This window comes from Cibotium barometz, chromosome 17 (genome assembly GCF_041138505.1).
Source record: "Cibotium barometz isolate CiBa-2024 chromosome 17, ASM4113850v1, whole genome shotgun sequence".
Classification (NCBI taxonomy): domain Eukaryota; kingdom Viridiplantae; phylum Streptophyta; class Polypodiopsida; order Cyatheales; family Cibotiaceae; genus Cibotium; species Cibotium barometz.
The window spans coordinates 14,040,825-14,058,203 of NC_141062.1; the positions used below are offsets into that span (position 1 = coordinate 14,040,825).

Consider the following 17,379-nt stretch of genomic DNA (forward strand, 5'->3'; position numbering starts at 1 on the left):
GGATATGGAGTTGCGAAGGAGAAAGTGCAAAAAATACAGCCATAAAGGCCTCATGAAGGGGGCACCTACTTCTAGAGAGAGAGGGAAGAGAGATGGTGAGATGTCCACTCTAGGTGTCAAGTAGAGAAGACAAGTGACTTGTGGTGCAAACTGGGATGGACATGGCTGGTTGCTCCCTTTGTACAAAGGAGATAAGGTCTGGGCGGTGGACATTGGATTTTGTCCACCTCGGGACATAAGTGTGTGCAAACATAGGGCTGGTCACAATTTATAAGTGAGTTTTGGTCGCCCAAAACTTAATGAAGTGTGCACACACTCACTTATAAATTAATGCTAATTCCTAAGGCTAGGTTTACGACCAATACTTACCACCTCTCACATGCCACATAACCATGTCAATAGAGAGTTTCACAAGTACACAAGCGGGCGTCCCCTTACCCAAAACTACACATTGGTCAGGCAAGCATGAAAATAGCATGCAAATTCAATTGCAAGCAAGCACATAAAGATGCTATGTAAATAGCATCTTTATTCAATTGCAAGCAAGCACATAAAGATGCTATTTGCATGAAAATAGCATGCAAATTCAATTGCAAGCAAGCACATAAAGATGCTATGCAATGCAGCATTGGTATAGACAATCCTCGTTCATGAGACTATACCAAAATAGACGTACTCCAGGCAAACGAGACACAATGGAATACCAGACCCAATGGAATACCAATCCTCCACGCATTTCCGGGCATGTACACATATGCACAAGTCCCAACGGAAAGCCAAGTCCACAGTATCACATGAGTGGAAATGGGCATCAATCCACGGCATATGCAATTGCGATGGACACCAGTCCAATGTACATACATAATGAGAAAGCATGGTGGACCAATTGGGTGGCCAAATGGTGACACAAGCCATCCTAGTCAACGAGCAAGAGTGCATCATAGACATCTTATTCCTTGGCAACAGATACGTATGCACGGTTGTTTCTTGTACTGGTATAAACCTATTCGTACCATATGGTTTATACTGTGCGGTACCGTACGATATCGTACGGTACGAGTCCCTCCCTTCCCCCCCTCCAAACCTTAAGAAAAAAATTCCAAATGCTCAAAAAAAAAATAGAAATCATGCTCAATGAAGATCCCAAATGCTCGCAATACTTCGCAACTTTCGTGTCCACTCAGTATTCCATACGGGGTTGCTAAGAGACCTAAAAAATCTGGCAAGGTAGACTGGCAGTGTACACTTGATTGGTAGGATGAGAGAATCTTGCTACATCACTTACAGATCCGTGGTATAGGTAGGCTAGACAGTCAGATCCTCAAGTTATGTACAAGGGAGAAGATTTGGACGAGGCCATTTTGATTTACAGAGGAGTCCCTAAACCTATCACCCTAGATGCACTACCCGTATTTGTGCAAGGACAGTCTCTTAGTCATAAACGCTACACTGGGAGACTTTTGGTATCAAATTACCCATGTAGGCTCTTTTTTGGAGACAATTGGGAGTTCCAACTAGAAGAGACACATCTCCGTGTTCTGGTTCCTCAAGCATGGTAGACTCCTCCCCCCCCCCCAACCTTTCCTCACATTCACGCTTGAAGCTCCATAGTTTGTAAGTGTTTCAAAAAAAAACCGTATTTTATCGTATGGTATCCCAAAATTTCATATCGTACCAAAAATTCTCGTACGGTATCGTATTTTCGTACTATGACAACTATGTACGTACGACCCTATCATCAAGCCCACTTGCAGTGCAAGGCTCCCAAGTCTACTTCACCGAATCGAAGCACTTCTCCCCAACTAGCTAGAGTTTCAGGGTTCCCGATCTTAGTTTGCTTCACCAGCCCCTAAATGACAACACCTCCTCCACGCAGTCCCCAGTCCATCTTCTTCCGCCTCCCATCCCCTCCCCCCCTCCCCTTGGGTCCCAAATAGGGGCAATTGCCATTACAAGGGCAACATAGGTCCTGACCCTTCACGTGCTCATCGCCTCTCCGAAGAACCTCCTTGTAGCAATCCACAACCCCCCCGCCCCTCCTCCCCCCCCCTCATTAAAAAAAAAAAGGACGAGGTTGATGTTTACATTTTTAGATGAAATTATATTTATTAATACATTGATACTATTTTAGTATCATTAGCAAAAGAGTAGCCCAATGTTCTCCGCTGTCAAACAAAGTACCCCTTATTATTATTGACCATGCCTTGTATCTTTGTGGTGTGTCACATGAGAACCCCAAAACTACAAGCTGGACCAACACCACGACCATGCTCTTTGCTCAAACCCTGACATCCCATGCCAATGTCCAAGTGTGTGGCTCAAGCCATGGCCTCGAACCCTAGGCAATCCTCCCTATGAAGGATGTGCACTTAATGAGCCTATAACTCACTATGGACTATAAATAAAGCAAGAAAACACACTTACTAATAAATATGCCCCCACACCATATGTGCCCATAAGTCCCTTATAACTATAACATCCATATCCAAGGCCACCCCTAAGTATAAGCCTACCCTCAAATAACTGCCAGCCACATTTTGACCTTTAGGGCCAAGATTACAACTCACGATGGTCTAATCTACCATCTACATGGCCATAGTAGGTATGGCACATGCAGTTGAGGGCTAATGCATGTGACACCACACATAATGCCAATGATGATTGTCATGTGCACAATGTGTAAATCCTAGTCCCCTTCTCATTAGTAAATTACTTTCTTGAATAGGTTGGAATACTTCAAGGTCATGGTTAAGAAGATTGGGGAGTATGACTCAACCTATACGCCCCCCTCATCCGAGAGCTTGTGCACTACATTGCTCGACAAGGAGAAGCGCATTGTAGAGCAAGCGGCCGACAACACAAACCGGCAATGGGAGAGGAACGGAGTCTCCCTCATTGTTGATGGATGGAGTGACACCCACAAGAGGAGTATTCACGGCATGGTTGCATATTCCCGCGGAGAGATGTACTTCATCTCATCTCATGATGCATCCGGCACTGGGAAGAGCGCGGATGTGCTTGCGGCGGAGTGGGCTACCACCATGGAGATCATTTGCCCCGAGCATGTAGTGGGCTTGGTGGGAGGACTTTGGTTCAGATGGACCGGAGCTGCAGCAGCTTGCCATCCGCATACTTAGCCAGGCCGTCAGCTCCTCTTGCTTGGAGCAACTTTGGAGTACCTACAGCCACATTGCCTCTAGGAAGAGGAACCGACTCGGGGTAGAGCGTGCCAATGACCTTGTCTTCGTCAGCGCGAACTTGCGAATGCTTTGCAAGAGCGTGACCAAGAAGGCAGATTCCTTCACCGAGTGGGAGATGAGTCAACAAGAAGAGCAACGGGAGGATGAGGTGCAGGAGCAGCATGCCAGTGAGGATGAGATTGAGGATGAGCTTGATGCTTCTTTGGCACAAGCTACCCATGACCATGAGGCGAGCACTTCACGTGGATGATCATTCATGGATCATGATTCATGGGCCTTACTACTTAGCTCTAGCCTCTAGCCTCTAGTCTTCAGCACTTTTTTGTCATTGACTCATTTGAGTCCGTCCTTGTATTTTGCCTCCTTAAGGCTTAGTCCTGACTCTTGAGTCCTGACTCTTGAGTCATGACTCATTTTGTATCTACTTAATTATTAATATGACTCAAAAGCTTACCATTTCAGTGTAAATTTGTGCTCATTTTGATGTACTTCCAAAGTAGAATAAGTACAGAGTAGAAAAATTTTAAAAAAAAGTACTTTTTGAGTGTCGTTCCCTCCCCCGTCCCCGTTCCCTACTTATGGCCGTCCCCCGTCACCGTCCCCCGTCCCTTGTGACTATGCAAGGCCCGCAAGGGTAGCTTCATGGCGGTATGGGACGTCACGAGGTAGAGATTGGTCGGTATGTCCATCTAGTTAGCTCAGCTTGTGGCTCGGTGGGGACAGCTAAGTCTTGTGGGCTTGCCCACAGCTGTCGTGGTTGGGAGGTGAGTCAGGCCTGCACCCCCTTCTTGTTTGTTTGGTTTGTTTGCAAGTTTCGAGTCTCGTACCAGGAACGTTCAAGAGGAGATCCTATTTGGATTTGACAGTGGTATCGGAGCATGCCTCGTGAACGAGCAAGTCAGTAGGTAGAGAAGATGAGGTCGAAGAAAAGGTATGAGTTCAAGAAGCTTGCTGTTTTTTTTTTGCGTACTTTTGTTTTTCAGATTAATATGTTGCTTTTTCATCGAAGAAACCCATGATGAGGGTGTAGGTGGTTTAGCAGGGTTGATTTGTTAGCAAGAAGAAAGCTGGATGCGTTTTTACAGTCGTATGAACTGTTGAGAGAGAGAGAGAGAGAACAAAAAAACATGGCTTTAGAGAGAGAGAGAGAGAAGTTCGCCGACTATGGTATGTGCAATCGAGTGCTGCTGGCCGGGGCTTGCACACGTGCTGTGGGTGCAGGCGAGTAGGTTGGCATCACCTGTGCGCAGGCAGGCAGGCGGCCAAGCGTACGGAGGCAGGCAAGTTCCGTACGCAGGCAGGTGGCCGTGCGCAGGTGGCCACAGCTTTTCGCAGGCAGCAAGGCACATGCACAGGCGGCGGTGACTTCAGGCCCATGCCGGAAACGTGCGGCACCGAATTCAGATGGGCGCAGAGAAAAAAAAAAGCGTAAAAGCATACCAGCGCCGAATTGAGCTTTTGTTTGTTTTTTTTTTAAACAAAACATACGCTTGCTTTCGTTTTTTTTTATGGATTAAACCTTATTAAAGAGTTTAAAGTCCCATTTAAAGCTTAAAGGTGTTTTTTTAAAGAAAACAGAATATATATATATATATTTTTAAAAAGACACAAAAGCAAAAACTCAAGATTACTTTTGGGGAAGCTTATATAAACCCCTAAAGCAGGCTTTTTGCCACACACCTCTCAAGTTTTCAAGCTCTCAAGTTCTCTGGCACTTTTCTTGTGCAAGATCGAATTTTCTCTCCCCTTGCCCTCTTCAAGATGTCGACCCAAGAACCCGAGTTGGAGCCCCTTATCGAACGCGAAGGCCTACCAGCTACGGAAGACACCGATGCCGATCTTTTGGACGATTATGTGTCAAAATCAGATTCCAAGAGTTTAAAGTGGCTCTCGAAGCTTCTTCTTCGAAACGTCAAGCACAAATCGCCGCGCAGATGCAAGCTTTGCAGAACTCCATCTCTCTCTTGACCACTATCCTATCTACTCTTTCGGGTATGGATACCTTGGCCTCTGCTTTAGGCCCCAACATTACTCCGGAACAGTTCGAGGGCGAGCAAAAGCAACGTACCAAGGAGATAGTGGACACTTGGCAACATAAGTGGCAAGTCCATTTTCAGTTCCATCCATATGACGATGGGAAAAAGATCCAGTTAGCAGCAGGTTTCCTCTCAGGCAAAGCTTTGCTTTGGTGGAAGGAACTCAACCCTAAGCCATGACTTGGGCACAATTCGAAGATGTCTTCAAGAAAGAATTCCTCAAGAAAGAGGATGATTATGATGTTGTTGCCCGGTTTACAGCTTTGACCATGACCTTGCAGCACTTCACTTATGAGGTCTACCTGCTGCAGAAATTTAGGGACTTGTAGATGAAAGCTACAAAGATGGATCCCACAACTCTTTTGGGGCTCTTTGTAGCCGGTTTACCCGACTCGTACCATTTAAAAATAACAAATGCAAAACTTTGGACGAGGCCATTCATTCAGCTCGTATCTATGATGATACAATGGTCTCTTCCAAGTCTAAACCCGTTACAGAGTAGGGGAACAAGCACAAAAGAAAGTTCTCCGCACCAATGGCTAACTCGACTGAAGGAAAGTCTTCGGACCAACCTTCGAAAAATTCAAGTTCGACACTAGCGAAGAAGAAACGTCTCCTTAAACCTTTGAAGCTCAAGAAGGAGGGACGACGTTTCATCTGCGAGGAAAAAGGACACATGCGTAACGAGTGTCCGAAACAAAAGGGTGCAAAGACCAACGCAGGACCCAAACCAAAGACAGCTAACCAGTTGTCTTTGACAGGTACGTCAGTTATTGTACTTTCTCGCCCTAGTACATGTTCTGATTGTTTGTTCAACTCTAAAGTTTTTGACTTGCATGATCTTCTCCGAGTTTATGGAGAAGTGAATGGCCATAGAATCTTCATTCTTCTAGACCCTGGCAGCTCACACAACTTTGTTAACTATAAACTTGTGCAGAAATTGGGTCTTGATACGACACCCAGCAATCATACCTATGAGGTACGCCTACCTGCGGATTGGCAAGTATGGGATCGAAAGGTGGAGATGCTACCAATTCGGATTCAAGACTACAAAGATACTCTGGAATGCTATATTATGCACCTAGAACATGTAGACTTGTTATTAGGGCTTGAATGGTTTAAGACTCTTCAAGTCCAGATAGATTGGTCTAGTCATATTTTTTCTTTTCAACATAGGAACACCCAGTTTAGTATCTCAGGTGATTGTATACATCCCTCTCAGGGACCTCTTGTAAATACAATTGTTTTTGGAAATATAATGGATTCTTCTTTGTATACCGCTTTTCATTGTGTATTGATTCCACTTTCTTCATTTCTCATACCTTCTATGGATGTCAATGAATTAAGTGTATTTGAAAGCAAAGAATTACAAAAGATACTTGATTCGTTTCAAGATGTATTTCCTAAGGAACTACCATCGGGCCTACCACCTGAAAGGACAGTAGATCATCGTATTGACTTGATCCCTGGTGCTCATCCTGTTAGTATTCCACCTTACAGGATGAGCCAAGCTGAGGAAGATGAGTTGGCTAAACAACTCGAAGATTATTTGAGGAGGGGCCAGATCCGTCCAAGTAAATCACCTTGGGGTGCACCTGTGTTGCTTAGAAGAAAGAAGGACAACACCTGGAGAATGTGTATAGATTACAAGAGATTGAACAAGCTGACAATTAAGAACTGTTATCCTCTCTCTAGATCAGATGACCTAATTGACCGGTTAGCAAGAGCGAAATATTTCACGAAGATAGATTTACATACTGACTATTACCAGATACGTATTCATGAAAGGCATGTCGAACGAACCACCTTTCGGACTAGGTACCGCCATTTTACGAGTTTCTCGTATTACCTTTTGGGTTAACCAATGCTCCAACCACTTTCTAGGAAATGATGAACGATCTTTTTCGTGAACATTTGGGGAAATTTGTGGTTGTGTTCCTGGATGATATTTTGATATATAGTCGTACTCTTGAGGATCATGTTAGACACCTCACGATTGTCTTATCTATTTTAAGACAGAATCGACTATATGCTAAGTTAAGTAAATGTGAGTTTTTTATGACAGACATCATTTACTTTGGAACACAAGATCACTAGAGATGGATTGAGCATTAACTATGACCGAGTTCAGAAGGTTCTGGATTGGTCTATACCACGAACAGTGAAACAACTTTGTTCTTTTCTCGGTTTTGTTGTTTTTCTTCGGAAATCTATGCGGAAATACTCTCAGCTCACACTATCGATGACCGACTTTTTTTTTTTCCGAGAAAAGATCCTTTCATTAGTTATATAAAAACGCCCGTAGGGCTACAAAAGATCTCTCCTGCTCATAAGAGAAACAGAGCAGTGAATACAGCAAGGCAGCCCGGGAGACTCTCCCTAGGTGCTGCAAAATACAAGCATCAGTACAAAGGACTGAGGGGCTAAATCATACAATAGGAGGGGGGGGGAGGGGGGAAGCCAAACAGGTGGCCTGTAATGCCAACGGGGGAATCCCGTGTGTAAGGTATAGAAGGGGCCGCTGCACCAGGTGGTGTGAAAGGCCTGGCGCCGCAAGATCGCCTCATCCGAGTCGCCCCGGATGCGGTCATACTGTCCTCGCAGGGTGTGGATCAACTCCTGCCAAATCCCCCGTACAGTCTCTACTGGTGGCTCCAGTCTCCCCTCAAAGGCCGTGAAACACCGGGCCCTCCAGGTGAACCAGATGGTGAGGCTACTCAGGAGCTCCCATCGTAAATCCCTCTCCTGTGTCCAGCTGGCGGACGAGAAATCCGGTGTCGGAACCAGGCGAGGCTGGCCCCTAATGAATCTGATGGCCTGACTGTCCTGCTCCATCTCATAGCCCATAGCAGGCCCTGACGAAGTCGACCAAGCAGCGGCACCCCACGTAAACATACCCTCTGGAGAGAGGGGGGCCAGAATACGCAGCATCGGCAGCCAAATCTGCTGCGCCTGAGGGCAATCCCAAAGGCAATGTCCCTGTGTCTCCATAGGGTGGCCGCATCGGACGCAGGCCGCCGGAAGACCGCTGTAAACAAGCCAGGTGCCAACTGCTGAGCCCCTGTGGGGGCGACCAGCCACTGGAAAGTCGAGATCCTGCGGGCCTGTCGACTAGCCCAGAGCCGAGCCCAAAAATCCTCCAGGAACTCCTGTGAGAGTCCCTGTAGCCGCCAATGCCCCGCTGCAGCTGGAGAGACCGTCCTCCTCGCCGTCAAAATATGCCGCCCCAACCGAACTGTATACTGGAAAAAGGTGATCTGTGTGGCCTCAAGGGATGCATAAGGATCATGCCACTCGTACTCCCCAGGGTCCCACTACTGTAGCCGGGCCAAGGGGCGCGCTGCATATGCCCATATGCGCCAATCCGGGAGCACATCTGCAGGGTCCGAGTCAATATGCCACTTCCGAGAAGCGGCGGCCACTACCCGTATCCTCTGAAAGGTACACTCTGCAACCAAAGGCAACTCCACCTCCACTCTCTGAAGTCTGCCCTCATCCTGAATCTCATAGTAGAGACATCTGCCATCCTCAGTGCAAGCTCTGACAGCAATCAAGATCTCCAACTGTGTAAAGGCTCCCATCCTATCGATGACCGACTTGTTGAAAGGTCGTGGACGTAAGTCAAATCAGCCTATCACTTGAAATAACAATCTGGATATGGCCTTCAGACTTTTGAAAGATAAAGTCAAGGAAGCACCTATCTTGGCATTACCCGATCCTAGTCGGCCTTATGTTCTTGAAAACTGATGCTAGTGACTATGCCATCGAGGTTGCTTTATTTCAAGATGGTAGACCTGTTGCTTTTGAAAGTAAAAAGCTAGACGACACTCAATCTCGTTGGCCAATCCTTGAGAAGGAGCTTTATGTTGTGATTCACGCTCTCAAGGTTTGGAGACATTATTTATATGGCTCCAAGTTTGTGGTATTGACTGATCATCAGTCAATCAAGTATGTGTGTGATGCAGATGATTTGAGAGGAAGGAAAGCTCGTTGGGCTGAGTTAATGCAAGATTTTGATTTTGAGATTCATTATCGAAAAGGGTCCATGAATAGTGTTGCAGATGCGCTTAGTCGAATTAGAGAGGTGAATACTTTGTCGTTCACCAAGATTTCTACTGACTTGTTTCAGTCATTGAGAGGGCTTTGCAGGACTGATAGTTATTTTGGTCCATTTTGGCAGAAGATCCAGGACGGGAGCTCACTGATTGACCAAGACTTGATGACTGAACAGCCTACCATTCAGGCTGCAGGAGGCCAGTGGATGATTCGGAATGGTTTACTATTCCGTAATGACAAAATTTGTGTACCACAGATCCCGGACATTAGGTCCAAGATTCCTAAGGAGTGTCACGACGCCCCTTCTGCTGGACACTCTGGGATACACAGGACACTCTCGTTAGTGAAACACACTTTTTATTGGCCAAAGATGAAAGGGTATGTAGAAGATTATGTTCTCAAGTGTCAAATTTGTCAAGCAAATAAAGCTGAACGCTTTAGAAAGGCTAGGTTGTTGCATCCTTTGCAAATCCCACGTAATAAATGGGAAAGTATTTCCATGGATTTTATTACCGGATTGCCAAGAACACATCAAGGCCATGATTCTATTTGGGTTGTGGTAGATCGCTTGACAAAAATGGCCAGATTTTTACCGACCCAGAAGACTATTACAGCTACGCAATTAGCACGACAGTTTATCGAGCAATTGTTTAGACTGTACGGATTACCGCAAGACATAGTCAGTGATAGGGACTATAAGTTTACGAGTGATTTTTCGAAACTTGTTTTTGAGAAGTTGGAAACAACTTTGAATTTGAGTTCCTGAGATCATCCTCAATCTGATGGCCAGACTGAAAGAGTGAATCAGATTTTGGAGGATATGCTTCGAGCATACGTATCCAAAAGACAAGAGTTCATGGGAGGATTATCTTTCTATGTTAGAATTTGCATATAACAGTACTAAGCATACGAGTACAGGTTTTCCTCCTTTCATGCTTATGTATGGGTTTCAACCTAGATCACCTGTTACACTAGGATTCTCAGGACTTCAGCATGATGCAGCACGTAATTTTTTGCAAGATATGCAAGAAATGTTACAAGTTGCGAAGGAATCTATTAGAAAAGCTCAAGACCGAGACAGATTTTATTCTAATAGACATCGTTCACCCAGAGAGTTCTCTGAAGGAACGATGGTGTATTTGCGAGTTCCGAAAGATTCCGAGGCTTTACGGACAGGTCGATCTCCGAAATTATCCCCTAGATACTGTGGACCATTTCGTATTACACGACGGATTCGTTCAGTTGCATATGAATTGGATTTGCCTTCTAATGTGAAAGTTCATCCTGTATTTCATGTCAGTAGACTTAAGGAAGTACTGGGTCAAACAGACCAGTTAGTTACTCCTCAAGAAATCATAGATGTCAAGGACATGACATTTGTTCCACACAAACTTGAAAAGATTCTTGGATTTCGTGAAAGAAGATAGCGTAATACACTTATCACGGAATACAAGATCAAGTGGAAGGATCATGTTGAGGAGGACGCTACATGGGAGACATTAACTACTCTTCAGAGAGATTACCTTGGCTTTTTAGTGAGCTCAGGAGTGAGCTCTTAGAGAAAGGGGAGTATGTCATGTGCACAGTGTGTATCTACCGTGTGCTACACGCACACAAGACTAGCTTTGAAGTTTGGGAAAGCTTGGAGCTAGGCAAGCTGATTGGCGAGTTGAGTTAGGGATAGACTAACGGACGGGCACCCAAGTATGGACGGGCAGGCGCCCAAGTGTGGATGCCCGATGACCGGCCAAGAGCCTATAAAAGGGTAGTCAAGGTTAGTCATTAGTCATATAGAGTCTCGCATGTCTTTGTGAGAGCTCTATGGTCAAGAGCCTGGATCGATTGCAGACGTGCACTTGCTTCATGCAGCCGAGGCCGGCAGCAGTCTCAAGGCCCGCAAGGGTAGCTTCGCGGCGGTATGGGATGTCACGAGGTAGAGATTGGTCGGTACGTCCATCTAGTTAGCTCAGCTCGTGGCTCAGTGGAGACAGCCAAGTCTTGTGGGCTTGCCCACGGCTGTCGTGGTTGGGAGGTGAGTCAGTCCTGCACCCCCTTCTTGTTTGTTTGGTTTGTTTGCAGGTTTCGAGTCTCGTACCAAGAACGTTCAAGAGGAGATCCTATTTGGATTTGACAATGATAACTACAATTGCTGCTTACACAAGGAGTGATCACCCTCTAAAGAAGAAGCAAGTTGTCAACCATATTCACTTGTTTGCTAACCGAATAAGAGAGCTCATACATGTTTAAGAAACAAGCACTACTCCTAATCTACAAACTTTGATACTATGACGGTATTGTAAAAGTGTACCTTTGACTCTCGACCTTTTCAATGATCTCCATTTTTCCTTGATGGAAGTGCGATTCCTACCCAACAAAGAAGAGAATTCTTTCCACTTATGCCCATGCTCTTCTTGCAACCTTCATGAAAGATCGTATGTTAGTGTAAAAATATGGAAACAAGAACTAGAAACTAGAAGACTAGAAGTGAAATAAGAACAAGATTGAAGGACAAAGAGTTACCTTGAGATGAGTGTAGACAAGACACAAGCTAGATACTTCTTATGATGTGACACCCAAAATATATAGGTGTGTAGTACAAGAGATAGTAGCCACGCTAATATGTGGGACAAATAAGATGCCACATGGCAAACACACAAGACTCGAGACAAAAGTTTATACTAGACTAGAAAAAGAGTACACCTAGTGTGCACTTATTTCCAACACCCTCCTTAAGTGGACACTAGGAGGAAGACAAAAGACAAGACTGAAAGACAGACAAGACAAGACCAAGACTGAAAGACAAGATAGAAGACAAGATAGAAAAGATCCTGAGACACCCCTCCTCAAGTGATATCCTCATATGGGTCCACAAGGGTAGGGACAAGATGGATCTAAAACAAGACATAGTCAGATTGATAGACAAATAGACAGATAGACAAGACTAGATAGACAGAAGACTGACTGTAGACAAATAGATGGACCTTGAAGACATCCCCTCCTCAAGGGCAATCTCTGCCTCTTGGGTAGGGACAAGAGAGAGGTCCAAAAGCAGAATGAGTAAGACACTAGAACCCCTTGACCTACATCATCGGTGGTCAAAGTGGTAGACAAGAAAGATGAAGTAATCAGAAAGCCCACGTTTCATCATATGAGGAATGAACAGCAAGATCTGCTGATAGAGATGCTGCAGCAACATGGGCTGAGGTAGATGTAGGGGCTGATGCAGAGGGTTTAGAGTAGCAGTCCTTCTCCCGGTGATTATAACGGCCACAAATGGTGCATGGATGAGCCTTGAAGCATTCCTTCTCCATGTGATTAGTTTTGCCACAATGGGTGCAAGGCTTTCTTACCTTAGAACTTCCTTTCTTTGCTAAAAATGCAGTGTCAGTTACCTTTTGTTGTTGAGTTCCTTCCTCTTCTTGGAGAGCATTGATGATACCTTCAAGAGTAGGATTATTGTGATACTTGAAGGTAGTGACAAGAGTAGCATAGGTGTCAGGTAAGCTTTTGAGAAGCACAGCAATAGCAATATCTTCGGAGATGGGGGACTTCACTGATGCAAGTTGAACCATAAGACTGCGAAGATAATTGACATGAGAGGCTATAGTAGCTCCCTCCTGCATATATAGATCAAAGAATGAGATCATAAGTGCAATCTTAGAGTTTTTAGAACGGGGTCCAAAAAGGGTATCCAAAGTGATCCATGCTCGAGAAGCAGACTGTATGTCGGAGATGTGATGAATGTAATCATCTCCAAGACCGAGCAAGATGATAGCATAGGCTTTGTCATTCTTGGCAGTGGGAACATAAGTGACAACTTGCTCAATGTCAGAATCTTCGGGAGCAGCATGGTGAACAACGTCCCAAAGATTTTCTTTCATAAGATGGCACTTGATTTTGATTTGCCAAGTATGAAAGTTGGACCCATTGAATTTGTCGATAGACATGTGAGAATGAGTAGAAGAGGCCATGTGGGAAGGTCTTACCTCTTGCTAAAATGCAAGGGCAGTGTCTATTCCCTTACAAGATTGCAGAAATGATTGAAAGAAGAGATCAAATTGTTTTTAGAAGCCGGCTCTCTCACCACTTGTCAAGGCCATAGCATGTGACAGCCCATCGAAGCATGAGGAACCAGCAGTTTGCAGATATGAGGATAACAAAAGGACTGACCAGCAAACTGAAGGAGACAATGCACAGTACCTTGTAGACTCTTCAAGAGAAAGCGATGGCAGAACTGACTGCAGCAAATAGCTCGTTAACAGGAGGAAAGTCGATCTGCAGCTGCCTCTAGATGATGCGCAATAAATCCCAGGCAGAGACAGTCCCTTGAGTCGATGAAGAAGGCAGCCAAAAGAGAGCAGCAACAGTACAGCGGGCTGTAGCAGTTCCAATATGACGGGCAGCAGCAGCTCCAAGAGAGATAACATTAGCAGCTCCACGAAAACTTTGAATAAGGACAGCCCGATGGCTGAGATGAAGGCAATGGGCTGAAGAGGCTAGGAGGAACCTCGCTCTGATACCATGTAAAAATATGGAAACAAGAACTAGAAACTAGAAGACTAGAAGTGAAATAAGAACAAGATTGAAGGACAAAGAGTTACCTTGAGATGAGTGTAGACAAGACACAAGCTAGATACTTCTTATGATGTGACACCCACAATATATAGGTGTGTAGTACAAGAGATAGTAGCCACGCTGATATGTGGGACAAATAAGATGCCACATGGCAGACACACAAGACTCGAGACAAAAGTTTATACTAGACTAGAAAAAGAGTACACCTAGTGTGCACTTATTTCCAACAGTTAGAAGTACGCTTGCAAAGATTATAAAACGTTTTTTCCGTTGTTAATAATATTATGAATATAATAAAACATATGTGATGGAAAAAATAAACAAGCCATTGCAAAGACACTTTCCTTCATCAATATAAGAGACAAACGGTTTTTTAAACATCATAACCAAGCCATTGGGCTACCACGATCCATATGACGGCACCAAAGCGCAAGGAATGTGTAACTTGGTTGACACAATGCTAATCAATACACTTAAATACACTAAGATTTGATGGACATTTGGTCAAATACAAGAAGTAAATTGCTGAATTGATAAGTGGCTGGTTACTCCCTTTGTACAAAGGGGATAAGGTCTGGGCGGTGGACATTGGGTTATGTCCGCCTCGGGACATCAGTGTATGTGAACACCGGGCTGGTCATAATTTATTAGTGAGTTTTGGTCACCCAAAACTTAATGAAGTGTGTACACACTCACTTATAAATTATTGCTAACTCCTAACGCTAGGCTTATGACCAATACTTACCACCTATCACATGCCACATAGCCATGTCAGCAGACAGTTTCACACGCACGGTTCGCGTGCGGGCATCTCCTTACCCGAACTACACATTGGTCAAGCAAGCATGAAAACAGCATGCAATTTCAATTGCAAGCAAGCACATAAAGATGCTATGCAATGCAACATTGGTATGGACAATCCCCGTTCATCAGACTATACCAAAATAGACGTGCTCCAGGCAAGTACACTAAGTACCAGACCCAATGGAACAATCCACAAGGCATTTCCGGGCATGTACACAGAGGCACAAGTCCCAACAGAAAGCCAAGTCCACAGTATCACATCAGTGGCATCAATTCCCAGCATATACAACTGCCATGGACACCAGTCCAATGTACATACATGATGAGAAAGCACGGGTGAACCAATTGGGTGGCCAAATGGTGACATCCCGCCCGGCTTCTAAACAGTTGCCCGCAACTGAAAAGCATCCAAATATGTCTGAAGCACATGCGGGCAATCTCAGAAGAACTCTTCATCTACCCATTTAGCATCAATGGGAAGATAGTTCTTAAACTTCGCAAGGTAACGCCTCATAGCTTTGCATGCAGCAAGCTTGCGTTTCTTGTGATACATAATCTGCTCTGGCTGCAAGATCTCCTCAAGCTCATCCACGCCTGGTGGATCCTCAATGACTGTCTCATTGGGCTCCGGTCCTACATACTTGCGAAGGAGACTCACATGGAAAGCATTGTGTATGTGCCAATGACTAGGTAATGCCAATCTGAAAGCCACTTCATTGATCTCGATCACTCGAAAAGGCCCATAGTACTTGGTTGCAAGCTTAGGATATGCACCCTCTTTCCTAGGCCTCTTTGCTAGGCCTCTTTGCAAGTCTTGCTTTCTCAAATTTCAGCAATACCCAATCATTCTCTTTAACATCCAATTGCCTTCTATGCTTGTCGGCAACCTTTTTATGCTGGTCTTGTGACCTTACAATGGCTGTCCACACCTGAGCAAAAGCAATATCCAAGTCTCTTACATACTCATCAGCTGCAAATATCTCATCCTTTGTGCAAAGGATGGGTGGCAAAACCACCTTACCATAAACAATCTCAAACGAGGCCTTTCCCGTAGATGCATGCACCGTGTTGTATGCAAATTCCACAAGTGGTAAGTACATCTCCCAAGAAGACTTCTGATCCGCCACATAACATTTCAAGAGATCCAACACGGCTGAATTTGCAGCCTCACTTTGCCCATCCGTTTGAGGGTGATAAGCTGATGAGAAGTCCAATTTGGTGCCCATATTATCAAATAAGGCCCGCCAAAAGAGACTTATAGTCTTGGGATCTCTATCCCCCACAATGGACTTCGGCATTCCATGATGCTTGAACACTTGTGCAAGATATATTTTAACCATATGCTCAGCTTTGATGGTCTTTTTGACCGGCAAGAAATGAGCTTGCTTGCTAAACCTGTCCACAATTGTCCAAATTGCATCATTTACCCTGTTGGGTGCATGGCAAGTCCATAATGAAATCCATTGTAATACTTTTCCATGGCTGCGTGGGAATAGGCAATGGCTGAAGCAAACCTGGTACCTTTTGCCTATCAAATTTCACCTTTTGACAGGTGATACATGCACGTACATGTGCCTCTATGTCCTTCCGCATACCTGGCCAAAAGAAATACCGCTTAATCATGTGTGTAGTAGGCATTATGCCTCTATGACCAGCATATGGAGGAGCATGGCACTTATCCAAAACCTTTTGTATCATGTCAAACACCACACATAGGCAATTATCTTTCATGAGATAACTCTCTTTGATCACATATGAGGCATGTGCATGACCAGCCATCAAATCAGTCCAAATAGTGGCAAAATCAGCATCTGTATGATATAAATCACGCATGGTAGACAAGTCCCCATGAGAGGCAACCGAAATAGCTACTACATACGGCTTTCGTGACAATGCATCGGCCACTACATTCTTCTTTCCCAAGGTGTGCAAGATCTGAAAATGAAACATAGAGAGGAAATTGGCCATCCTCATATGCTTCTCTGACAACTTAGTTTGGATAAGAAAATACCTCAAACTCTAGTGATGTGTCTTCACAGTGAAATCAGCTCCAAGAAGGTAATGTTTCCATATAGTAAGTGCATGAATTACAGCCAAGAGATCTTTCTCATAAACGCCAAGAGATAGCTCTGTATCATGCAATCTACGGCTCTCATAAGCCGCAGCATGTCCCTCTTGATTAAGGACAGCTCCTATGCAATTTTCAGATGCATCACATTCCACACTAAAAGGCTTTTGCAAATCCGGAATGATCAACACTAGACCATGAGTAGTTGCATCTTTCAATTTGAGAAATGCATCCCTCTCTACATTAGTCCATTTGAACACGGCCTTCTTCTTTGTCAAATCATGCAGAGGAGAAGCAATCCATGCAAAGTGGTGAATGAACCTGCAGTAGTAAGAGCATAATCCAAGAAAACTACGGATCTCATGCACAGAACTTAATTCGGGCCAATTCCGAATTACATCAATCTTTGCAGGATCCATCCGCACTCCATCTTTGGACGCAACATGCCCAAGATAATGTATCTCTGACAAGAAGAACTCACTCTTCTTTGCATTTACCAAGAGTTTATGCTTACGGAGTTCTTCAAAAACAATGGCCAAATGAGCTCTATGCTCTTCTTCGGTCTTCGAGAAGACTAGGATGTCATCAAAGAAGACACCTGTAAATTTTCTGTACCCACGGAATATACAATCCATTATTC

General features: G+C 44.6%; 1 protein-coding gene across 1 annotated transcript in view; it reads right to left on the reverse strand.

Moving 5' to 3' along the window:
- Positions 1 to 17,379, reverse strand: part of LOC147629710 (uncharacterized) — a 149,198-nt gene that overhangs the window by 59,612 nt on the left and 72,207 nt on the right. Inside the window, exon 4 of the mRNA XM_086811255.1 lies at positions 11,601 to 11,710. Coding sequence (XP_086667381.1) covers positions 11,601 to 11,710 — 110 coding nt within the window. The remainder of the gene's footprint in view (positions 1 to 11,600; positions 11,711 to 17,379) is intronic.